The 24,398-nt window shown below is 56.0% G+C and overlaps 1 protein-coding gene across 6 annotated transcripts in view; it reads right to left on the bottom strand.

The window, feature by feature from the left end:
* The window catches only part of Tnrc18 (trinucleotide repeat containing 18), a 75,885-nt gene that overhangs the window by 36,054 nt on the left and 15,433 nt on the right, over nt 1–24,398 (bottom strand). For 3 of the 6 annotated variants that reach the window (XM_048329938.1, XM_048329945.1, XM_048329940.1), the window contains 9 exons: nt 17,547–17,702; nt 15,387–15,512; nt 13,640–15,277; nt 9,439–9,541; nt 9,122–9,327; nt 8,882–9,028; nt 8,598–8,788; nt 6,072–6,504; nt 3,908–4,840 (listed from right to left, as the gene is read on the bottom strand). In XM_048329938.1, coding sequence (XP_048185895.1) covers nt 3,908–4,840; nt 6,072–6,504; nt 8,598–8,788; nt 8,882–9,028; nt 9,122–9,327; nt 9,439–9,541; nt 13,640–15,277; nt 15,387–15,512; nt 17,547–17,702 — 3,933 coding nt within the window. The remainder of the gene's footprint in view (nt 1–3,907; nt 4,841–6,071; nt 6,505–8,597; nt 8,789–8,881; nt 9,029–9,121; nt 9,328–9,438; nt 9,542–13,639; nt 15,278–15,386; nt 15,513–17,546; nt 17,703–24,398) is intronic. The other 3 variants (XM_048329943.1, XM_048329947.1, XM_048329952.1) reach the window with 1 other exon arrangement.

Raw genomic sequence — 24,398 nt, 5'->3', positions numbered from 1 at the left:
TGGGATAACAGGTACAGCTTGCTTGTCTTTTTTCCTGTTGGTCATGAGGCTTGAACTCTGGGTCTGGGAGCTGTCCTGAGAGCTCTTCAGCTCAAGGCTAGCACTACATCACTTGAGCCACAGTGCCACTTCCGGTTTTCTGGTGGTTAAATGGAGTAAGAGTCTCGTGGACTTTCCTGCCTGGGCTGACTTTGAACCACAATTCTCAGATTTCAGCCTCCTGAGTAGCTAGGATTACAGGCATGAGCCACTGACGCCCGCCTCCAGCTGGTTAAGATAGGAATCTTGCTAACTTTTTGCCTGAACTGGCCTTGAACCACCAGGTCCACTTCTGGCTTTTTGGTTCTAAACTGGAAAAAAGAGTCTCACAGACTTTCCTACCCCAGCTGGCTTCATACTTTGATCCTCAGATCTCAGCATCCCAGGTAGCTAGGATTATGAGTGTGAGCCACTGGTGCCTGGTTCAAAATGTTGTATCTTTTTTTTTTTTTTTGGCCAGTCCTGGGCTTTGGACTCAGGGTCTGAGCACTGTCCCTGGCTTCTTTTTGCTCAAGGCTAGCACTCTGCCACTTGAGCCACAGCGCCACTTCTGGCCGTTTTCTGTATATGTGGTGCTAGGGAATTGAACCCAGGGCTTCATGTATACAAGTCAAGCACTCTTGCCACTAGGCCATATTCCCAGCCCCAAAATGTTATATCTTAAATTGACATTTTCTTCCTTTGATCTAAAAATATAACAGGACCCAGGGGCATGGCTCAAGAGGCAGAGCACTAGCCTAGCAAGCATGAAGCCACCCGTTCAACAGCCAAGGACAGAAGATTAAATGCAATGACACATGAGCATTTTTTTGGTGTGTGACCATTCCCCACACAATGAAGAAGGGTTGCAATGACATCAGCCCCCAAAGACAGAATGGAAGAGTTAGTCAGGGCCTGGAGGCCTGGGTTTTTTTCAGCCAGAGCTCTGTGCAGTACCTGCCTTCCACCACTAGGTATCAGCAGCACTCCCCTAAACGGTGACAGACAACCAGAGATAGTCACAGCCAGCCAGGCACTGGTAGCTCAGGCCTGTAATCCCAGCTAAGGAGGGAGGAAGCTGGCATCTGAGGATCTCAGTTCAAAACTAGCCCTGACTGACAAATCTGTAAAGACTCTTTTCTCTAGTTAACCAGCAAAAAGCCACGGTGGAGCTGTGCCTCAACTGGCTGAGAGACAGCCTTGAGTGGAAAAAGCTAAGCAAGAGTATGAGATGTGGAGTTCAAATCCCAGTACTGGGGGAAATTTTTTTTTAAAGGGAACCGTCACTGCTAGCTGATACTAACACCTGGAAGCAAAGTCATCCCTCTGGTTTTGCTTGTATAGATCCTTAGGGAACCTGATGCCAAAGGAAGCAACTCTATCAGCTTGAAGCTGGTCATCCTACCATGAGGGGCTGCACCTGGCCTACCAGCCCCTCTTTGGGGTCCTTATTAAGGCAGGGTGTGTTTGATCTGCTGCCACTTCTTTTCTCTAAAAACCCCGTCGCAGAGGCCCGTGACAGATGGTAGCCAGAGTAGCCTCCAGGCCAGAGCTTAGGGGCTCACTTGTGTCCCCCAATTCACTAAGTTGGAACCTAACCCACTACCTGAGTGATGTAGCCTGAGAATTAGAGACAGGGGCTGTTCCGATCGTGAGGCAGGGTCCCAATTCAACATGGCTACTAGCGTGCTCAGGAGGGGGCTGTGGAGATGAGAAAAAAGTCTGGGCACCTGCATGGCCACAAAGGGGGGGTGGGCAGTCCTGGAACAGAGCCTTCCCTCACAGCCCTGGACAGAAACCAGTCAGCCTCAGAACCAGTGTCCAGACTGGGCATTGTAGCACAATCCCATAATGCCAGCTACCCAGGAGGCATAGGCAGGAAGATCTTGACTCAAAAACAGGCCGGGACGGGGGGGGGGGGGGGGGGGCGAGCGGGGGCTGGGGATATAGCCTAGTGGCAAGAGTGCCTCGTATACATGAGGCCCTGGGTTCAATTCCCCAGCACCACATATACAGAAAATGGCCAGAAGTGGCGCTGTGGCTCAAGTGGCAGAGTGTTAGCCTTGAGCAAAAAGAAGCCAGGGACAGTGCTCAGGCCAAGAGTCCAAGGCCCGGGGGGGGGGGGGGCAAAAAACAGGCCGGGGGAAATCAGGAAACCCTAGCTGAAAACAAAAAACCAAAAACAGGTTGGGGACATGGCTCCAGTGACAGAGCACCTGCTCGCCCAGCTTGTGCAAAGGCCTGGGTTCAATCTCCAACATCACAAAAGGAGGGGAACAAGGGGGAATGCCACCCCCAAAGAGACCAGGGTGGTCCTGGGAAGTCTGGACCTCTGCATGGCTTTAGGCCCCCACGGTGAGGACCAACAGTGCTTTCATTTTCTTGCAGAAAAAGAAGAACGCACATTGAATTTTTCTTCCATTGAAATGAGGTCTCAACATAGGCCAGGCTTGGAGCTGGGGATATGGCCTAGTGGCAAGAGTGCTTGCCTCGTATACATGAGGCCCTGGGTTCGATTCCCCAGCACCACATATACAGAAAACGGCCAGAAGTGGCGCTGTGGCTCAAGTGGCAGAGTGCTAGCCTTGAGCAAAAAGAAGCCAGGGACAGTGCTCAGGTCCTGAGTCCAAGCCCCAGGACTGGCCAAAACAAAACAAACAAACAAAAAAACATAGGCCAGGCTGACTTCAAATTCACAAAAGAAAAGTAAAGGAAAAAGGGGGAAGAAGGGGTTAGACCCGTCCAGTCAGATACAGCTCCCCCATGGCTAAACGTGCTGTAGCAAAAAGCTTCAAGCACCTCCTGAGGTAACACTCAGCACCGGGACCAGAGCTATCAAGACAATGTGGCCTCTTTCATGAGTCTGCTGAACCACTCAAGGCAGCCTGTGGGCCTGGGAGGAATCACTAGAGCTCTCCCTGCCCCAGGAGGACAGTTTACCTGCCTGCCTGGAATGAGGCCAGGAGAGGAAGTAGAACAGGGAGAGGGAGGGAGGGAAAGGAGGAGTCCTGATGGGCTTGGGTGGAGCACCTGGATCCAGTCATACCTGAAACCACCTCAGAACCGCTCAACATTAATTCCATGAGCCAATCAATTCTCTTCTTGCTATGCAAAATCTCTTGCAATTCAAAGGGTTCTTCTCTTACACATCATTGGTGGACCGGGGCAAGATTCTACCCCAGGAGCCCAGGGATTAACATTAGGAAATGGGGTCCTTGCACACGATGGTACTTTTTTGTATATTATACCACACTTTTTAAAGACTTGAGTAGAATAAACGAGTGTGTGCAGGTCTGCAGTGAGTGTGTATATGTGTGTGAGTGTGTGTGTATGTGTGGTGTGCGCGTGCATGCCAGTGTGTGTGTGTGTGTGTGTGTGTGTGGTTGTGGGGCTTGAACTCAGGGCCTGGGTGCTGTCTCTGAGCCTCTTTGTGCTCAAGGCTAGCACTCCACCACTTGAACCACAGCGCCACTTCTGCTTTTTGAGTGGTTAACTGGAGGCAAGAGTCTCGTGCAGACTTCATGCCCAGGCTGTCTTCAAACCACAATCCTTAGATCTCAGCCTTCTGAGTAGCTAGGATCAGTAGCCCCAGGCTCCTGGCCAGCACTGGGTCAAACTCAGGGCCTTAAGCTTTCTTGTTGAGGCTAGTACTTTACCCTACCTTCACCTCTGGCTTTCTGGTGGTTAACTGAAGACAAGAGCCTCATGGACTTTCCTGCCCAGGTTGGCTCTGAATCCTGATCTCAGATCTCAGCCTACTGAGTAGCTAGGATCACAGGCATGAGCCGCAGGTGCCCAGCTTGGTTTTGCTTTTGCTGCACTTGAGGCTCTGAACTCAGATCTCAATAAAATGCTCAAAAGCAGGAAGACCGCGACCCCTGGCACTGACCTCCGGCCTCCTGGCTCCTCCTCTCCAGCTCCAGCTCCGCGATCTCGCTCAGCAGCGTGATGCCTTGCAGGAAGCTCTGCTCCAAGGCCAAGTTCTGAGTCGTGTCCGGTTTCTCCACGGCCTGGACTCCAGTGGCCAAGGAGGGCAGAGGCCTAGCCTGGGGCAGCTCGGCCGCCGCTGCCAGGGCATTCATGCCGGCCAGGGGATCCTCATGGCCTGGGCTGGTCTCCTCCAGGTAGCAGGCCCGGCCCGGCCCAGCCTCCTGGGCCTCCAGGTTCGAGCACTGCCCCTCTCCAACAGGCAGTTCCAGGCTGGGCTGGGGCTGACTGAGAGCCGGCTGCACCAGGGTTTCCTCAGGCGCAGCCTCCACGACGGGGTGGTCGGCAGGCACATCCAGGGGCACCTCTACCGGTTCCTCCTTTGTCTCCACCAGGGGCTCGGGGCTCAGGGTCCCCAGCTCCAGGGCTTCCGTCCGGCCCGGCATCTCCACCTGCACTTCCGCCCCCTCCTCCAGTTCTAGGGCCTCCGTGGGCTCCACGGTGGTCCTCAACACCTGGGCCTCCAACATGCTGCCTCTGCAGCCACCCGCAGGGCTGGCAGCCGCCAAGCCGTCGGGGACAGGCATGGCGAGCGGCGACTCCACGGGAGGCAGCTCTGGCGGGCCCTGGTCCTCATCCTCCACCTCGGCCTTCACCTCCCGCGGGGCCAGCGGCGGCTCCTCACGGCCCTCGGCCAGAGGCTCAGGAATCTTGGGGGACAGGCGGATGGGTTTGTCCTCAGGTGACAGCGCCAGGTGCTCAGGGCCATCAGCGGGCAGTGGCACGTCGGGGGCCAGGCCATCGGCATCAGCAGCTGCGGTGGGCTGCAGCAGGAAGGGGTACGGCCGCCCGTAGTGGGGTGGCAGGGCCTGGAACGGGTACCTGGGGGGGATATCTGCCAAGAACAAAGGAAGTCAACATGGGGCGCCTCTCCCTCACCAAGAGAGCTCAGCCAGCCTCTCAAACCCCACCACCCAGGACCCAGCTGCCCCAGGGCCGCCATCGCAGGCCCCAGGGAACAGAAGGGACCTCACCACACCTATCCCCCCATCACCCTGTGCTCGGTACTGAACTACAACAGGGGCACACACTGAATGAGACCACAGATTCCAGTCAGCCTGGGCTCCCTCCCAGCAGAACCTGTTCCCCAGCCCCCCATGAAAGCAAAGCTTAGTAACTGTGGGCTGGGTGTGGTAGTACACACGCATAATCCCAGCCACTAGGGAGGCTGAGACAGGAGGATCCCGAACAAGGTCAATCACAGCAAAATGAAAAGAGAGGCCCTAGTTGAAAAATAACTAAAGCAAAAAAGGAGCTTGGGGTGTGGCTCAAGTGGCAACACACCTGCCCCAGAAAGCATGAGGCTCTGAATTCAAATCCCAGTACTGCCAAAAAAACAACTGAATACTAGCACGACCAGCATGCACTACTCCACAATCTCTCTGTAGTCTAAAGAGGGCCAAAGACTGCCCGAAGCTGCCAAAAGCCTGGGTCAGGGCTGGGCAGGGCAAAGAGCGGACCAAGGGAAGCTGACCACGGGAAACTGACCAAAGGCAAGATGGCCAGGCACGTGCTCAGAGCTTTCTAGCTGCATGAGAGAGGGCCAGTCACCTCCTGGACTCACACAGCATGAGAGCTGCACTAGCCCACATTCACACCCAAGTGCCCAGGAGAGACTTCATACGCACAATCACTCCAAAGTCCGCTCTGTATACAGTATGCGCTCCAGAGCGACAGAAAACATGAATGAATTCGGATAGAGGCTTTAACTCCAGGCTATTCGGGAGGCAAAAACTGATCAGGAGGATCCTAGTTCAAGGCCAGCCCAGGAGAATGTGTTGAGTCCCCATCCTAAACAACAGGCTGGGCAAAGTAGTACCCCCCTATCACCCCTGCTACAAAGGTAGAATTACAGTCCACAGCTGAACTCAAGGAAAAGATATAAGACCCTATCTAAAAGGTATCTGGAAGCAAAAAGGACTGGCGGTGTGGCGCATGCGGTGGAGCCTCTGTCTAGCCAACAGGGAGGCCCCGAGTTCAGAGCCCAGTACTGTTAATAAGTAATGAAAAGGCGCCAAATCAATGAGCACACAGGGGTCCCGGGGGTCCCACATCCCAACTCTCACCTGAGAATAAGCTCTGGAAGGGACTGGGCGCTTCCTTGTCCAGTTCCAGATCTTTCTTCTCTACAACGTTCTCGGGGGCCTCCTCCTTACGGGGCAGGCCAGGGTTGGGCGGTGGGGAGGCGGGCGGGGGGCTGCTCGGGTGGGAGCTGGGCGTGGCAGGGTAGGCATAGGGGGGCGGCTTGGAGACCACGTCTTCTAGCTTCTGGATGACCTTGGCCTTCAGCGCGGCCACAGAGGAAGCTCGGGGCGAGGGCGGCGGGCTCACGGCCTTGCCGTAGGCCCCGGCAGGCCCCGTGCCCAGGCCAGGTGGCTTGCGGGGCAGCAGCCCAGGGCCCGAGTTGGCCAGGCTGGCCTTGGCCGAGGCTTCCAGGCTCCGCTTGGCCACCTTCTCCTCCATGTCTGCCCGATGCTCCTGGGTCTTCAGCCGCTCCTGCTGGGGATGGGGGCGGGTCAGTACGATGGGGACCCCCTGGCCACGGTCAGGGCCACCCGGCCCTCCCTGGCCTGACACCCACATTCCGACACATTCCCAGCCACCTGCGTGTAACAAAACAGGGTTCCACGGAACCGGGGGGAGGGAGGGGCAGGCCTGGGGGGAGGGCCGAGGCCCTGAAGTCCCTTCCTGTGAGATCAGGAACACCAATAATCCTGCCAGGGGACAAGGCAGAGCTAGAGGCCAGTGCAGATGAAGCATCTGTGCCACACACAGCCATGCCCATAAGGAATGCTCACCCCTGCTCAGCATTTCACTGCACGACCACTAAAGCATCTGTCAGGGGATCACGAGGAGCTGTCCTCGTGTCTGACAGAACAGAAGAGAGGGAGAAGGAAAGAGCAGGCTCTGCAAGAGCCAGGGTTTACAAGGGCCACATGAGAACACACACACACAAAATTGATGGCTCCACGCTGGGCACCATGGTGCACACCTGTAATCCCAGCTGCATGGGAGGCAGAGATCAGGAGGACTGTGGTTTGAGGCCAGCCAGGGGGAACGTTATCAACTAGTTAGGTGCTGGGCGACTCTTGCCTATAATCCTAGCTACTCAAAAGGATGAGATCTGAGGACCATGGTGTTTGAAGCCAGTCTAAGCAGCAAAGTCCCATGAGACTCTTACCTCCACTAAACTAACAAAAAAGTTGGAAGTGGAGGTGTGGCTCAAGTAGTAGGGTGTTAGCCTTAAGCAACCAAGTTCAGAAACAGTGCCCACGCCTTGAGTTCAAAGCCCCATGACTGGCACAAAAACAAGAGGGCTGGGAACGTGGCTTAGCTCTAGTGCTTGCCTCGCACGCATGAAGCCCTGGATTCAATTCCTCAGCACCACATATACAGAGAAAGCTGGAAATGGCGCTGTGGATCAAGTGGCAGAGTGCTAGCCTTGAGCAAAAAGAAGCCAGGGACAGGGCTGGGGATATAGCCTAGTGGCAAGAGTGCCTGCCTCGGATACACAAGGCCCTAGGTTCGATTCCCCAGCACCACATATACAGAAAACGGCCAGAAGTGGCGCTGTGGCTCAAGTGGCAGAGTGCTAGCCTTGAGCGGGAAGAAGCCAGAGACAGTGCTCAGGCCCTGAGTCCAAGTCCCAGGACTGGCCAAAAAAAAAAAAAAAAAAAAAAAGAAGCCAGGGACAGCGCCCAGGCCCTGAGTCCAAGCCCCAGGACTGGCAAAAAATAAAATAAAATAAAGAATAGGTTATCAAACAATGAGCTGCGTGTGGCAGTGTACACCTTGTCATGCCAACTAAAGGGTGGTGTAAAAAGGAGACCACAGCTCAGGCTGGCCAGGCATAAACACGGACACTATGCCCAAAATAACCAAAGCAAAGGTCTAAGGTGTGGCAAGTGGTAGAGAACCTGCTGAACAAGTGTGAGGCCAAGTTCAAAACCCACCATACCAATAATAACAATAATAGTAAATAATTTTTAAAGTACTGACTCAGGCACTCATTGCACTCAGATAACCATCCATGACCAATGCCCCAACAAACAGCCACTGTGGTGCAGGGATGGAAGCCAGGCGAAGTACACTACCAGGGAACCACACCCCCTCACCTACCATCTCCCATTTCTAGAAGAGGCAACTGGAAGACCAGCGTGAACAGGCCGCTTGCCCACAGCCCCACAGCCGGGGGAGAAAGCCCCAGAACTGACTGTGCTACCAGCTGACTTCTCCCCCAAGGGCACTGCTGAGGGAAGGACAAGCGTCCCAGCATGCCTCCAGGAAAGAGATGGGGGCTGAGAGCCAATCACGCACGAGGACGCTGCACATCCCGGGTCTTAGACCATCAGGCCATGTGGCAGCAAGGGTCCCCCCCTCTCTCCCTGCTGTCCCAAGAAGCCACAATGACCAGGACCCTCTGAAAACCTTTCAGTGTCCAGATCTCGGGCCCCAGGCTGCCTCTGCTCCCGCTACATTCCATCTATCCCCAGGCCTTTGCACATGCTGTTCCGTCTCTGCTCCAATGCCACCTCCGCGCCCCTCTTCCCAGGGTTTCCCGGTCCTCCCCGTTCCCAGGTTGGCAGGCTCACCACCAGCTGGGCGCTGCGCTGCAGCTCCAGGGCCTGGGCAGCCTGCTGCTGCAGGTACAGGAACTCTTGCTGCCGCAGGAAGTGCTGCTGCGAGAAGAGCTGCAGCTGCTGTGCATGGTGCAGGGGGGCACGGCCGGGCGGGTACAGCGCTGGCCACAGCGGGGGCACCGCAGCCCGCTCCATCAGCTCCGCTGCAGGCATGGGGGACAGTGGGCTGAGCCGGGGTGCTCCCAGACCCGCCCTGGCCCTGGGGCCCCCACCCCTATCCCACAGGAGGAACTCACCAAAATGAGGCAGGTGGTCACTGGGGATGACCACCAGCTGGCCAGACTGGGGGTCCCGGACAAACTGGTAGGCCGAGGGCAGGGAGCTCCCCAGGCCAGGCGGGAAGGCGGGGGACACGCCCTGGTGCAGAGGCGGGGGGCCCAGGCCTAGGAGGAGAGCCCCAGCTCGGTCAGCGCTGCCCGGCCCCCGCCCTGCACCCCCACCGCCACGGTGCCCCAGTGGCCCCAGGCCACACTCACCGTACGGATGTCCTGCCAGCCACATGGACGATCCCCCCGATCGCGGCAACCAGGGGTGTGAGGCCAGGTGGGCCGCGGGATCCGCTGACCAGCGCCCCGAGCCTGCCAGCGCGGGGCCGCCGGTCACCATGAGGTTGGGGTTCAGGCCGTTGGGGGCGCAGCTGGTGGGGTGCAGGCGGGCGAGGTCGGCCAGCTCCTTACTCTCCCTGTTAGGACCAAGATACACAGGGTTGGCGCATACACCGAAGCAAGTGAGGTGATACCCGGGCAGGCATTGAGGGTCCCCAGGCCCCCCCCCCCAAGTTCCCCTCACTCACCGGAGCAGCTTCTCCTGCTCCCGGTCCAGCCGGCCCCCAAGCAGCCGCTCCTCCCGGTGTCTGGAGCGCTCGTCCACACAGCCCTCCTCCGCCCGGCCGTGCCCTGTTAGGCCCAGGCGGTAGTGAGCCCCAGGCACCCCCACCCTGTTCCCCACCACCTCCCCCACCCAGGGGCCCTCAAGACCCCCACGGCTCCTCCCCCCACAACACAGTGCCGCACGATGGACCCGGGTCCCTCTAGGCCCTATCCCCCAAGACAGATTCTGTTGTTCCCATGGAAAACCATGGTTATAATAAAATATAGCTGGGCACAGTAACAGTAGCTCACGCCTGTAACCCCAGCTCAAGAGGCTGAGATATAGAGGATCATAGTTCAAGGCTGGCCAGACCAGGTTGAGACCTCAGCTCCATCAACAGCTTAGCATGATGACCCATGCCTATCATCCCAGCCATGCAGAAAACACAAACAGGAGGATTAGGACCCAGACAAAGGCCTGAGTATCACACACTTTTTTCCCCTTATTTAATTGGTTGACTGGGAGTGTATTAATGAGGATTGGACCCTAGGTCTCCCGAATGCTAGGCAGCCACAGTAGCCATATCCCCAGCTCCCTTCATGCAGAACTTTTTTTCTTCCCTTGGTGGTAAACAAGGGTTGAACTCAGGACTTCACACTTGCTAGGCAGGTTCTCTACCACGTGAACCACTCCTCCAGCCCCTTTTGCACTGGTTATTTCCAAGTTGTCTTGGTAGGCCTGGACTACGATCTTCCTAACTTGTGCCTGGTAGCTGGGATAGCAGGTGTGTGCTACCTCATCCAGCCATGGAGTGTGATGGGAGTCTTGAGAACCCTTATGCTTAGGCTAGTTTTGAACCACGACCCACCCATCTGCACCTCCTAAGTAGCTGGGATGACAGGCTTGAGCTATGGGACCTGGCTGGCTAAGTGCTTTCAAAGTGACAGTGGGGCATCCAGCAGGGTAGGGACAGGACAAGGATCCCACGTTTGCTAGGCCCAAATGGGTCCCCCTCAAGGACAAGCAAGTGTAAGAACAGCCAGACTCAAGGAGGCCCTGCGCGTGGCCACTCAGAGAAACTGGCCCAGAAAGGAAGCACCAAGCTCCACTCAGGACTGAGACACAGAGAGTCACCCCGCAGATCTGTGGCTATGCTTAGAAATAAAGAGTGTGGTGGATGCAGTGGCTCACGCCTATAATCCCAGCTGAGATGTGAGGATTGCAGTTAGCAGCCAGCCCGGTATAGGAAAGTCCATGAGACACTTATCTCCAGTTAGCAAAAAGCCAGAAGTGGAGCTGTGGCTCAAGTGGCAGAGCACCAGCCTTGAGTAAAGAACCTCAGGGACAGCACCTAGGCCCTGAGTTCAAGCCTCAGGACCAGTACTTCCTTCTCCCAGGAGACACAGCGGGGCCTCGGGGCAGCCCAGGAATCTGGGACTCTGCCACCTGGGACAGACACCCTGGTCCCGGGGCCAATGGTGGGCCTAAGTTCACGGTGCCCCAGAGAGCCAGGATGGGGCTGAGCTCTGCCTCAAGCTTGGAGCCTTCCCAGGCATCTCTCTGCCAGCCACGCCCACTGTACCCCACCCCCACACTGGGTAGGGCTCTGCCTTAACCCCCTCACCCATACAGCTCCCTAGGGCCTGAGCCCTGCTCACACCATCACCCACAGAAGGGAGCCCGTACTCTGACCCTCATGGAACCAGGCTGTCCACCTTCCTCTGTTCACCCCCACCTAGGGTAGAGAGTTCTAGACCAACCGAAGCTACATAACCAGACCCTGACTAGAGAGACAGAAACAGGGAGAAAGGGAGAAGAGATCTAGAGGAAGAACAAGATAAGCACAGGAGCTACCACCAACCACCCACTGAGGTAGCACGCTCCTGTAATCCCAGCACTCAGACTGACACAGAAGGATCACAAGTTCAAAGCCAGCCTGGCTATATAGCAAGACGCTGGCTCAGCAACAAAATGAAAGCAGAGAAGCCTGGAGGTGTGGCACAAGTGGTAGAGTACCTGCCTACCAAGTGCCAGGTCCTGAGTTCATCCCCCCAGTGTAGTGGTGCATAGCTATAATCTCATCAGTCAAGAGGAAGTGGCAGCCAGGTGCCTCCCACCTACAATTCTTTTTTTTTTTTTTTTTTTTTTTTTTTTTTTTTTTTTTTTTTTTTTTTTTTTGGCCAGTCCTGGGCCTTGGACTCAGGGCCTGAGCACTGTCCCTGGCTTCTTCCCGCTCAAGGCTAGCACTCTGCCACTTGAGCCACAGCGCCGCTTCTGGCTGTTTTCTGTATATGTGGTGCTGGGGAATCGAACCTAGGGCCTCGTGTATCCGAGGCAGGCACTCTTGCCACTAGGCTATATCCCCAGCCCCCCACCTACAATTCTTAACTACTCAAGAGGAAGAGAGCTGAGACGAGGTTCAAAGTCAACCTGGGCAGAAAAAACTCCCATCTCCAATAAACCAGCAAAAAGAAGGGCTGGGCATATGGCTCAGGTGGTAGAGTACCAGCCTAGCAAAGCATAAGGCCCTAAATTCAAATCTTAGTATGACTCCCCCAAAAAACCTTAAAACCCCCAGCCAAGAGGATTGTAGTTTGAGGCCAGCCTGAGTTACACAGGAAGATCCTGTCTCAAAACAACAAAAGAAAAATATAAAAAGAGCTAACTGCCTAACAAGTCATTTAGGTGCTGCACGTCACATCCATAAAAACACAGGGCCCTACTTCATATCCTCCCACAAATACTCACTTCTCCAGCACCTGCTCTAGCTAGGCCCACTGCAGCTGCGCCTGGATGCAATAAAACAGGAAAAAGCCCGGCAACACCTCTCTCAAGCACTTCAGCATTGAAGGCTTCAGGTTAAGTTTATTCCTAGGAACCTCTATTCTTAGAAAAATGACTCAAAAATCTCACAGAGGCGCAATGCACAAAAATATTCAGGGCAGCATTCAGAACACAAAACATCAGAGCAGGGGGGAAAGGCAGAACGACACACCAGGGAATAGAGAGGCCTGCACTCCACGCCTGCTGCTGCGCGCGCAGCATACACTATGGAAAGCATAAAAAAAATAAGAAAGTGACAATTCCAAAGACGTTGGTGTCGCTGGAGAAACCCACATTGTAATATGGGGGGGGGGGGGAGGAACAACCTGGTCCTGGGTGCTCTGGGCTCTGCCGGTAGAAGAAAATTGCAAAGCAAAACAAATTCCCAGATCTGTGAAGGTCTACAGTGTGCTAGGAAGACAAAATACTACTCCTTTTCTCTGCCTTCCTTATCTTTTTTTTTTTGCCTTCTGCATAACCAGCAAGGCAATAAGACTTTCATCTGCAGCCAGAGCGGACCAGTGGGAAAAGAGGTAGATAGTATAAGAAGACAGAGGAAAGACAGAGAAAAGCCAGCTGTCGGTGGCTCACGCCTGTAATCCTAGCTACTCAGGAGGCTGAGATCTGAGGATTGCGGTTCAAAGCCAGCCTGGGCACTCTTATCTCCACTTATCCACAAGAAAACTGTAAGTGACACTGTGGCTCAAAATGGTAGAGCACTAGCCTTGAGCTGACGAGCTCAGGGACAGGGCCCAGGCCCAGAGTTCAAGCCCTACAAGCGACCAAAAGAGAGAGAGAGAGAGAGAGAGAGAGAGAGAGAGAGAGAGAGAGAGAGAGCTTGCACGCAAGCAAAAAAAGTCAGGCATCGGGAGGCTTAGGTTGTTAGAAACACGGGCTGGCTAAGTGCAATGGTGCACACCTGTAATCCTAGCTACTCAGGAGACAGAGATAAAAAAGGCTGAGGTTCAAAGCCAGCCAGCCCCTTGCCCCCCACATCTTAACCAACAAGTTAGGTTCAGTGGTTCCCATATCTATAATCCCCAGCTATGTAAGGTATAAGTAAGATAGTGGTCCAGACAGGGCAAAAAGAACAAAACCAGCCAGGTGCCGATGGTTCACACCTTTTACCCTAGCTACGAAGGAAGCTCAGATCTGAAGAACAGGGTTGGAAGCCAGCCTAGGCAAGAAAGGATATGAGACTCTCATCTCCAAGTAATTATTTAAAAAAAAAAAAAGGCACAAGAAGAGCTGTGGCTCAAGTGGCTTGATAGAGCAACAACAAGAAGCCAAGCAAACGGATAGAGGCCGGAGTTGGGGGCCCGTGGTGGACAGGCAGGCCGGGGACGCCCCGGGCCACTCACCTTTGCCGCTACTCAGGGACAAGGGCCGCTCCTGGTCCCCCAGCCCGGGGCCCAGCCGGCCGCTGCCCCCACTGTCCTTCTGCCGGGCCACAGCCACAGCGATGCCCACAGGCGGGTGCCGCACCTCGGCCTCACCCTGGGCTCCGGGCACGTCCCGGCCGAAGGCCTTGGCACTCTCGGGCCTCTCGGGGTCCCGCTTCAGCTGGCGGCCGGCGGTGGGCGCGGGGGCTGCGGGGTGCGGGACACGGGCCTGGGCTCCTCGGGGGGCTCCGGCGGCGGCGGGCGTGGGCTCGGGCTTCATGGTGCCCAGGCCCCCGAAGGGGTTCTTCCTGGTGCCGGCGCCTGCAGGGCGCAAGGCCGTGGCGTCGCGGGCGAAGCTGCCGCTGTACTTGATGAGGCTCTGCATGGCCGAGGCCTCGCCGAGGTCGGCGGCGCCGGGCCGGGCGCAGGCGGCGGGGCTGCGGGGCAGCGCGGCCCCGGGGTCCAGGTAGGCCTTCTTGGCGGCGGCCAGGGCGTCGTCGTCAGGCCCGGGCCCGGGCCCCGCGCGGCCCGCGTGGTGGTGCTGAGCGGCCAGCGCGGCCATCTGCGCCGTGGCCAGGTGGCCCAGCTCCAGCGGCTTCCACTTGGGCTCGGGGGCGGCGGGCGCAACCGGGCGCGCGGGCTCCAGGCCGAGGAGCCGGGCGGCGCTGGCGGCATGGGCAGCGTGGGCGCCGGGCCCGCGGGCCGCGCGGTCACAGGCTCGCGGCTCCCCCTCCGGCTTGGGCGGCTCTTTGGGGGCCGGAGAGGCGCGCGCCGGGGCACCGCGGGCCGGGGCCGCCTCGGGCACGGGCACGGGCACGGGCACGGGCGGCGGCGGACGCTTGAGCGTGCGGATCACGGAGTTCTTTTCCCGCAGGATCTCGGGGAGATCCGGGCGAGGGTCCGTTCGCGGGGAGCCGGGAGGGGCCTGGAGGACCCCGGGCCGGGCCACGTCGCGCTCCCGGGCGCGGGCGTCGCGCGCCTGCGAGGCGATCTGGATGGGCCCCGCGCGCTCCTCGAAGGCCTCCACGGAAGGCACGAAGGTGGGCGCCACCACGCGGTGCTCGCGGCCCGGCTCTCGGAACGCGGCAAAGACTCCCGCGGGGCCCGGGGGGGCGGGGCAGGGGGGCGGCCGGAGCGGCGGCGGGGATGCGCAGGGCCTGGGCGCGGGCGGGCGCAGCAGCCGGGCGCCCTCGTCCTGCCGTGCCGCCGCCTCGGCCACCAGCGCGGGCGGCAGCCCCGCATCCCCGGGGCCGCCGCACAGGCTCCGGGCGCCAGGGGCTGGTGGCACGGCGCCCTTGGCCTTCACCTCGGCCACGAAGGGAGACAGGCGGTCGGCCAGGCGAGGGGGCCCGCGGTCCTGCCGCCCCTCGTTCCTCGCCTCCTGGGTCAGGTCCACCACGCCCCGCGGCCCCGCCACCTCTTCCCGCGCCCGGGGGTCCTTCTTGCCAAACAGCGGGGGCGGCTCCCCGCCACCGCCGCTGCCGCCCCGGCCCGTGCGCTCCTTGCCGGCCACGTCCCGCGCGGAGCCCTTGGCTGCGGGGCCGCCAGGGGTCCTGGAGGAAGCCGCGTGCGAGTGCAGGGCGCTCGGAGCCCCCGGGGCTGGCAGGTAGAAGCCATCTGCGGAGGAGAGAACGACATCAATCAATCAGGGGACTGAGATGCTAGTGAGAACTCCCCTAGAAGGCCCCCACCATGCCTCCCTCTGTCCCTTCCCCAGGCCACTGACCTTTCTGGGTATCAAAAATGCTGGGTTGGCCCAGCTGGCTGAGGAGGGGGCTCCCGCTGCTGGGGGGCTCCAGGTGGTTCAAGTGGAGGTAGGATGGGTACAGGCTGCTGGGCAGGTGCGCAAAGCCTGAGGAGGGAAGAGAGAGCAAGCTGTATGTACCTCAGGGCACCCAGAAGAGCATCCTTCCAGTGTTTTCCTTGCAAGCAAACTGTTATGGCTGTCAGGCCCCAGAGGCAGGGGTGGAGGGGTTAAGTAGCATCTTTGGCTGGACTCCAAGCACAGGCTGCCCTTGGGAACCAGGGTTCAAACCTCCCAGAAAGCAAGTCCCAATGGATCCAACCAGAAAAGGCGTGACACCTGCCAAGCCCTGCCAGCTATGTCATTATTATTCTCACTTAACCTCAAAAGCAACTGGGCCTGGTGGTATAGACCTGTAATCCCACCACTGGAGAGGCTGAGGCAGGAGAAGCAATCATTTCAGACCAGCCTGAGCTAACATACTGGGGTTCTGAGCATCTCAAAAAAAAAAAAAAAAAGCAAGCATGGTGATGTACACCAGTAATCCTAGCTACTCAGGAGGCTGAGATTGGGAGGATCATAGTTTGAGGCCATGGAGGGAGGGGAGGATGTTGTCACAAGACCCCAACTCAACCAAGCCTTGGGTGCCATGTTTGCACCTGTCACCCCACAGACCTTATTAAAAAATAATAACCGAAGCAAAGGGCTGGGGACATAACTTATGTGGTAAAGTGCCTGCCTAGCTAGGGGGAAAACCCTGAATTCAAATCCCAGTACTACCAAAAAAATAAAATCCAGGCAGCCTGTACTCTTCCTCTCTCATCGTATAAATCAACAAAAAAGCAGAGGCTCAGGGAGAACCTGCCCAAAGTCCCACACACAGCACAGCACAGCCTGGCTTTGGCCAACATGGACCTTGGATGTATAGTGATTGATGATGTCACATCAGGTGATGGGGGGGGGGCGCGCAGAATCACATCTGCTCCTTGAGCCAGGGGCAATCCTACATCCTGATCTCAGAAAGGGGGTGGGGACGGGAAGAACCAGGAGAACCCCAGTTCTGAACCGAATCTGGAGGCTCTCTTCTCTACTGTGTGTCTCTGAACACTCAGACCCCCATGGCTGGCTGGAGACCACACAAGTGAATACTGAGAACTTCCCCTCCCAGTGTTACCCCACATACTAAAAGTACCTTCCACACCCTCATGGTGCTTAGAAATGGTGAGCCTGGAGCCCACACAGGGGGGACAAGGGCCCCAAGGCTTCTTCACCAGCAGACGCGGAGAAGGGGTGTCCTCCTGGAGATCCCTGAGGGACTCTAGAGCCCCCCCCCCCCCACACTTGTAGCTCCTTCTGTAGCCAGGACAGAGCTGATTATCCTCCCCACTCCCCCCAACATCACCTGATCAGAAATTAACCATCACAAACCCAAGAAGCCGGCCTAGTGCATAGTATGTCATTTAACCACTGAGCATGCTGGAGGTACCCAGGCCCCAGAGTGGGGGCCCATGCGCTTTCACGGTCTGTCTTCCCCCCCCCCTCCCCAGTTGGCCAGTGTATGTAGAACGCACACACCGTTTCTGAGATGGCCGGCCTTTCCCCAAGTAACTGGGAGAGCCATGGCCTGGCTGGGTCCTGTGTCCCTGGCCGCCTCAGCCTGAAGCTGCCTGCAGCACCATCAGGACAGAGTGAAGGGGCTCTGCCTAGCCCTGACCCCAGGGGGCCCTCTGCCTCCACATGAGGCCTTCTCAGCACTCTCTCTACCCAAGACATGGGTGATCTCCAGGGGGAGGAAGGAGGGCTTGGGATCCCCAAATTCAAATCTCAGAACTCTCCATTTTGAATACACCAGGCCAAGCCCAGCAGCAAAGCCAGTGGTTTACAGATAAATCATACAGCTGAAATCTTCCATCCCCACAGACATGCCTGAGCTGACCCCTGGACAGAAGCAGGACACAGCTAGGGACTTGTAGGAGGGAGGGGGGCGAAGAACAGCTGGTGCCAAGGCCCTGTGGCACAACCAGGAGGTGGCCACAACTGGACCCCACTAGCTATAGCAAGAAGGATGACCACTAGGGACATAAAACGGTCATTGCTGGGGGACAGCGGCCCAGCAGCCACACCCGCCCACACGCTCCTTACCTTCATGGGCATGGGCGGCCCACAGGTGCACCATGGAAAGGTTGCTGGGGGTGGGGGAGCGGAAGGAGAGGTCAGAGGGCAGAGACACCGGGCTCCCCTGGGACGAGGCCGAGGGCCCCATCCCACTGGCCACAAAGCTGCCCAAGAGGGCTTCGCCTGCAGAGAAAAGGGGGCGTCAGACAGCCACCCAGGCCACTGCCATCAGGGCCCACCACAACCCCAGGGCCCCAGCTGCATAGCCAGAGGACAGACAGCCTCTGCCCAGCCAGTCCCTGGGCCATGAGAGGGGGCTGGGCAATGCAACCCCACCCAGGGCTCACAGCACCCTGGGAAATACCCAGGCCTATGAGTGTTACTTTTGGCCCTGCGTGCCCATTTCCCAGAGGGAGAAACTGAGGCCCACAGCTGGGGCACTCCAGAGACCACAGCCGGGGGCAGCTACTCACTGCACACCCAAGGATGCCCAAGCCACCAAGGATCAGGAACAAGTGAAGACAGAGGCGGAAGCTGGTGCGGGCCAGGGCACCCTGGCTAGGGCTGGCCCTCCAGACACCAGGGCCCTGTTTATGAGGACACCTGGCCCAAGTTTGCCACAAACCCAACTTGGGCAGCAACAAGAGCAACAAGAGGCCTCCCAGGGTCTCGCCCTATCCTAGCTCCAATACCCGCCCCCTCTTGAAAGAGGGATCCCAGGCAAACCTGGGGGTAAGAGGCCACAGAGAGGCTGGGGAGCTTTGGGCAAAAGGCCTCATAATGCTTATCCACCAAGCACAGTGGTACCTTCCTATAGTCCCAGAACTCGGGAGGCTAAGGAAGGAGGATCCTAAGTCTAAGGGCAGCCTGGGCGTGTAGCAAAACCCTATCTCAAAAGAAAAGCTAGGAATTAGAAACAAGAGGTTTTATTCTTTGTTGCTATTTTCTTTTCCTTTTGTCTCATTTATTGGTTTATCTGTCTTTGGAAGGGAAGGAGGTGGCTATAGAAATGGAGGGACAAGGGTGAACAAGTGCAGCAGCGGTGCTCACCAGACACTATGTTGAAAATGAACTGTATAACCTGTGTGAAGGGACAGGAGGAAAAAAACTGAGGAAGAGCAAGGGGGGGAGTAACATTGACCCAAAAGAAACACACTCATTACCTGACTTATGTAACTGTAATCCCTCTGTACACTACCTTTCTCATAACAATGAAAAATAAAAGGGCTGGGAATATGGCCTCATGGTAGAGTGCTCGCCTCATATACGTGAAGCCCTGGGTTCGATTCCTTAGCACCACATATATAGAAAAAGCCAGAAGTAGCTCTGTTTCTAAAGTGGTAGAGCAAAAAGAAGCCAGGGACAGTGCTCAGGCCCTGAATTCAAAAACAAAATAAGTCCAAACTAAGTACTGTAGTTGTGGCTCAAATGAATGCCAGCCATGAGCATAAGACCCTGAGTTCAAACCCCAACCAGCATGACACATGCCCTTACATGTGTACACACACACACACACACACACACAGATGCATACACTCATGCATACATTCACAGGAATTGAAAGGTAGATGTTTTAACAATAAGACAGAATAAATTGGTGCCAGGGTCGGTGACTCACGCCTGTCATCCCAGCTACTCAGGAGGGTGAGATGAGAATCGCACCTTAAAGCCAGCCCAGGCAGGAAAGTCCATGAGACTCTTATCTCCAATTAACCACTAGAACACCAGAAATGGCGCTGTGGCTCAAGTGATAAAGCACTAGCCTTAAGCTGAAGCAGCTCAGGGACAGTGCCCAGGCCCAGAGATCAAGCCCCATAACCACCAAAAAATAAAAGATGGAATCATAAACATAATGGTTCGGCCAGGCACCAGTGACCCATGCCTATAATCCCAGCTACTCAGGAAATCTGAGGATCAGGAGATCTGAGGATCATAGTTCAAAGCCAGCCCAGGCAGGGAAGTCCATAAGACTCTTATCTCCAAGTAACCACCAAAAAAGCTGGAAGGGAAGCTATGGCCCGTGGTAGAGTGCTACCCTTGGCAAGAAAAAAAAAATGCTCAGGGACAGTGCCCAGGTCCTGAGTTCAAGCCCAGCATGGGTACATGGCACAAATGCAAACAAAAATAAACGACTAAGGGAATGAGTCAAAATGATGGTTGGAATTCGATGCCAATGAGCCCAGCCCTCAGCCCCCAGCCCAGAGCCAGGCACGGAACACAGCACCCAGCAGGGGCCACCCCAGGCAAGCCCGGACAGCAGCCTCGCTCATACCCTGGGGACCCTCAGAGAAGGGCTCACCATGGCATGGAGGAATTAAGCAACTTTGCAGGGATCCATACACACAGGAGGGGGCAGGGGACCCCAGTCCACCCCACGGAGGCTCACTGACCCCACTCCAGCCTCTGGGTCCCCAGCAGACATAGCCTCCAGGGCGTGTGTCCATGTGCCTACTGGCCACCTCACAGGTGCCTGGGATCCAACCACATCCACCCCTCCAAGCCCTTCTGGGGTACCCAGTCACCCCAGGCAGGGCCTCCACCGGGTTGCCCTAGACTGGAGCTCGGGGATAGGGACCCTCCCTGGCCACTTGTCAATCATCCCGGCCCCTCACCCTGCTCCAGCGCTGACCCCTCGGGCCTTGGGGCCCCGTCAGTCCATCCATGTGGCCTGGGAGGGGCCAGCAGGGCCCCTGTCCCTGCCGAACCCCGGGCTGCAGCAGTAGAAGGCTCCGGAAGCAGCGACCAGGGCTTTTCGCAACTACTTACGTGACATCCTGCTGGGGCTGCAGAAGCCCCAGCCCTGCCTGGGTCCTGCCCCGGCTTGTGGAACGTCCCCAGAAGCACCCCAAGTTGGCAGGGCCACGGGGCCGGATGCCACCAACGGCTCCTACCCGCCACCAGGGCAGGGGCTCCCTGCTGCCCAGGCGTGGCAGGATTGCTGGAGTACCCAGGTTCAGGGGGGCACTGGGGAGCACACATGTCACCCCCCTTCTGCTGCTATGAGGACACTGACAGTTTATAGGAATTTATGGCCTCTCCAACTGTCTGCTATAAATCAGCCAGCACCCTGCCCCTCTCAGCCCTTGGATCTGACACCCCAGTCTTCCCCCTGCCCTGTGCCCCAGGGCCTCCACACCAAGCAGCTCCTGAGAGATGGGAGCAAAGAAAGAGACCTATCGGCATGGCCCCTTCAGTTCCTGCCTAGGGCCTGACTTCCCCCTGCCCCAGAAGTTACAGCACAAGTCTGGGGGCCCTACCCACTGCTCAAACCCATAACCCCTGTGACCAAGCAGTGGCCACTGAGAAACGCATGGGGCAGGGACTCCAGGAGGGTGCTACTGGACCCGGAGCTCAGCAGGGTCTCTCGCAACGCCCTCGAGCTGGGGTCTTCCTCCACTAGAGGCTCCCGTGCTTCTAGCTCAGCCCATCAACCTCTGTTAAAACTGAAAACCTGAGTTGGGAGGCGGTGGCTCATGCCTGTCATCCTAGCTACTCCAGGAGGCTGAGATCTGAGGATCTCACCCCTGCCTGGGGTGACTGGGTACCCCAGAAGGGCTTGGAGGGGTGGACATGGTTGGATCCCGGGCACCTGTGAGGTGGCCAGCCTGAGCATAAAAGTCCGTGAGACTCTTAAACTACTCAGAAAAAGCTAGAAGTGGCGCTGTGGCTCAAGTGATGGAGCGCTAGCCTTGAGCAAAAGCAGCTCAGGGACATTGCCCAGGCCCTGAATTTAAGCTCCAAGACTTGCGGGGGGGGGGGGGGGGGGCACACACTAAAGAACTTTCTCAAGTCCTTTCACTCCACGCCAGGCAGGGTGCCAAGCACTCCTATCAACAGCTCATGTAATCGTTGCGCCTATCAGGGGAAAGACTTAGTCATGGCCGCGCCCAGTTTACAAACCAGAAACACAAAGCAGAAGCCTGGAGGCCGGGCCTGAAACCCAGACAGGCCGCTTCCCTCCGCTTCCCCTCACCCAGACACAGCCCCCTCCCTCGGGGCTGTCTAGGCACACAGCTCCATCAGACCCAGAGCTTCAACCACAGTCCCCAAGCATTCGATGGAAAATTCCAGAAATAGACGCATGCTGTTTTCAATTACATGCCATTCTGAGGAGGATGAGGAAATTCTGCCCCCATCCTGCCCAGGAAGTAACTCATCCCTAATCCCCTGTCCACCGGGCCAAGACTGTACACGCTACCCTCCTTAATTGCCAAGGAGCTGATATTCAAGGAACCATGATGGAGAGGGTGGGGTGATGTATGGGTGCAGGTCCTCTTGAACTCAAGGCCCCAGCCCTGTCTCTGAGTTCTTGTGCTCAAGCCTAGTGCTCTACCACTTGAGCCACCATTCTACATCCAACTGTGTGCTGGTTCACTGGAGATAAGATACAGGCGCGAGGCACCATAGCCAGCCCCAGTATATAGTTAAACGTTCAGGCCTCCCACTCGGTCAACCTCCCCACCCTCCAAAGAAAATTCAACGTAAGATGCGCTTTTGTTTTTTATGTTTTGACTGGGTAACAGCGGCTTGGGACTGTCATCCTAGCTCCTCAGGAGGCTGAGATCTGAGGATCACAAACGTCTGTGAGACTCCTATCTCCAAATAACTAGAAAAAAAAAAAAAAGGCTAGAGGTGGAGCTGTGGCTTAAGTGGGAGAATGCCAGTCCCTGAATTGGCTGATACCCATTTGAACTCAGGGCCTTCCACTTGCTTGGCTTGCTTGCTCATAGCTGGCCCTCTACCACTTGAGCCAAACCTCCTCCCTGGCTGTTTTGCTCATGGCTCTTTTCGACATGGAATCTCATGTGCTTTTGTTGTTGTTGTTTATAAATGAAGCAGGGTCTCCTAACACAGCCCAGACTGCCACTGAAAAAAAAAATTTCTCCTGTCTCAGCCTCCCAGGTTTTGGGATTACAGGTGTGTGTATCTCCATAGCCAGCCAATATATTTTAAAAGAAAATATGTCCACTTAAGTGTTACTTCCATTCATCGTTATTATTGTTTTACTGGCATTACTGCTCTTGTCTCTCTCCCGCCTGGTGTACAAACAATCAGAGGTATAAATATACAGGGAAATCATAGATGTGGTGTTTGATATTATGAGACTTCTGACACCTACGGGGGGTGGGGAGTGTTGGGATGTATCTCCGTGGGATGCAGGGGCACCTGAAGTTTTCACTGGTGGGAGTGGGAAGGAAGTATCAACAAACAGCAAGGGCTCAGGCACCATGCCACAGGCTATACCTCAGGGCCTTTGCACACACATCCGCCTAGAAACCATCTTCCCTCTCCTCACAGGAAAAGAATTAGTGTAGCCCCTTCTGCACATTCATGCATTCTTTCACACTGGGATAACCAAAGGAAAGAATGAGGCCATTCAGGTTATTTTAAGTTACAACCTCCCCCACCACCACCAAGGTCCTCTGGGCTAAGGCTTTCCCAGTCACTACTTAACAAGGATAGGGCAGTGGACAGGCTTCATTTCCTGTTTACCAACCCCGCCTGCTTCATGCTTTAAAGAATGACCAGGAAAACAGTTATTGGGTGCTGCTTTGGGCCACACCTCCAGCCTGGCAGCTTTGTTCCAATAAAACTTTACTTATAAAAACTGAAAGTGGACCAGATTTCAACGCTGTCTGTACTGCGGTGAGCCTCTCCATCCCAAATTCCCCCATTCTCACTGATTTCCCCATGTTTGTTTGGGTTTAACTCTGTGTGTGTTTTTCCTTGTCTTTTCTTTTTTAGTAAAGACTGGGGATTGAATCCAGAACTTTATACATGTTAGGCAAATTCTTTGCCACTGAGCTACATCCCAGCCCTAACTTCTCTAGAAATGAAGGTAGGAGAATACTGATAAGCAGGGGAGGGGCCAAGGTCCTGAGGCTGGGGTGGGGGATGAGAAAAGCTTCACTTTCAGGGTCTCTCCAACCTGCTCAACTCTAGGAGGAGAAGTTGTCCTTCTCACACAATAGGAAACCAAGGCTCTGACTCTTTTTTCCCAGTCGTGGTGGGACTGGAACTCTGGACCTAGTCACTGTCCCTGAGCTCTTCAGCTCAAGGCTAGTGCTCTACCACTTGAGCCACAGCCCCACTTCTGGTTTTCTGGTGGTTAGTTGGAGATGAGTCTCAAGGATTTTCCTGCCCAGGCTGGCTTCGAACCACGATCTTCTAATCTAAGCCTCTTGAGTAGCTAGGTTGGTAGGCATGAGCCACCGGTGCCCGGCGCGGACTCTTCTTTTAACCTCCACTTCTAAAACAGGTGTGGTGGTCCCTGCCTATCATCCCAGGCCTCAGGAGGCAGAAGCAGGAGGATCTCAAATCAAAGGCCAGCCTGCACTGAATGGGGAGATTCTGTCCTGGAGAGCTGAGGCAAGAGAGAAACTGAGGCTCACGCCTGTAGTCCTAGCAAGTAAGACTGAGAAATGGAGGATCCAAGTTCAAGGCCAGCCCCCTGGCAAAAGTCTGTCAAAGGACACTGGCACACAGCTGTGTGGTCAGGGACAGAACTCCTGATGCTCCTGCAGGGCCTGTCCATCAATGCCGCTTGGATACACACAGGAGAAATAAGCCACCTCACCTCACACCATACACCGTCATCGACCCCACATAAACATAATTAGCTACGGATGTCTCATTTTTAGATGTCAACTTAAAAACAAATTAAAAAGACAAAATGTGAAAATAATAAGAAACACAAGCGTACTGTATACCTAAATATATGACAAAGAAAAGTTACAAGATGGTATGTTGGAAATTAACTGTACAACTGGGGAGGGAGTTGAGGGGGAAAGGAGGAGAAAAATGGGGGAGTAACAAGTTTGACAAGAAATGTAGTCACTACCTTATGTATGTAACTGTAACCCCTCTGTACATTACCCT

Source organism: Perognathus longimembris, chromosome 1 (genome assembly GCF_023159225.1).
Source record: "Perognathus longimembris pacificus isolate PPM17 chromosome 1, ASM2315922v1, whole genome shotgun sequence".
Taxonomy (NCBI): Eukaryota; Metazoa; Chordata; class Mammalia; order Rodentia; family Heteromyidae; genus Perognathus; species Perognathus longimembris.
This window is presented reverse-complemented; position numbering and strand designations above follow the sequence as displayed.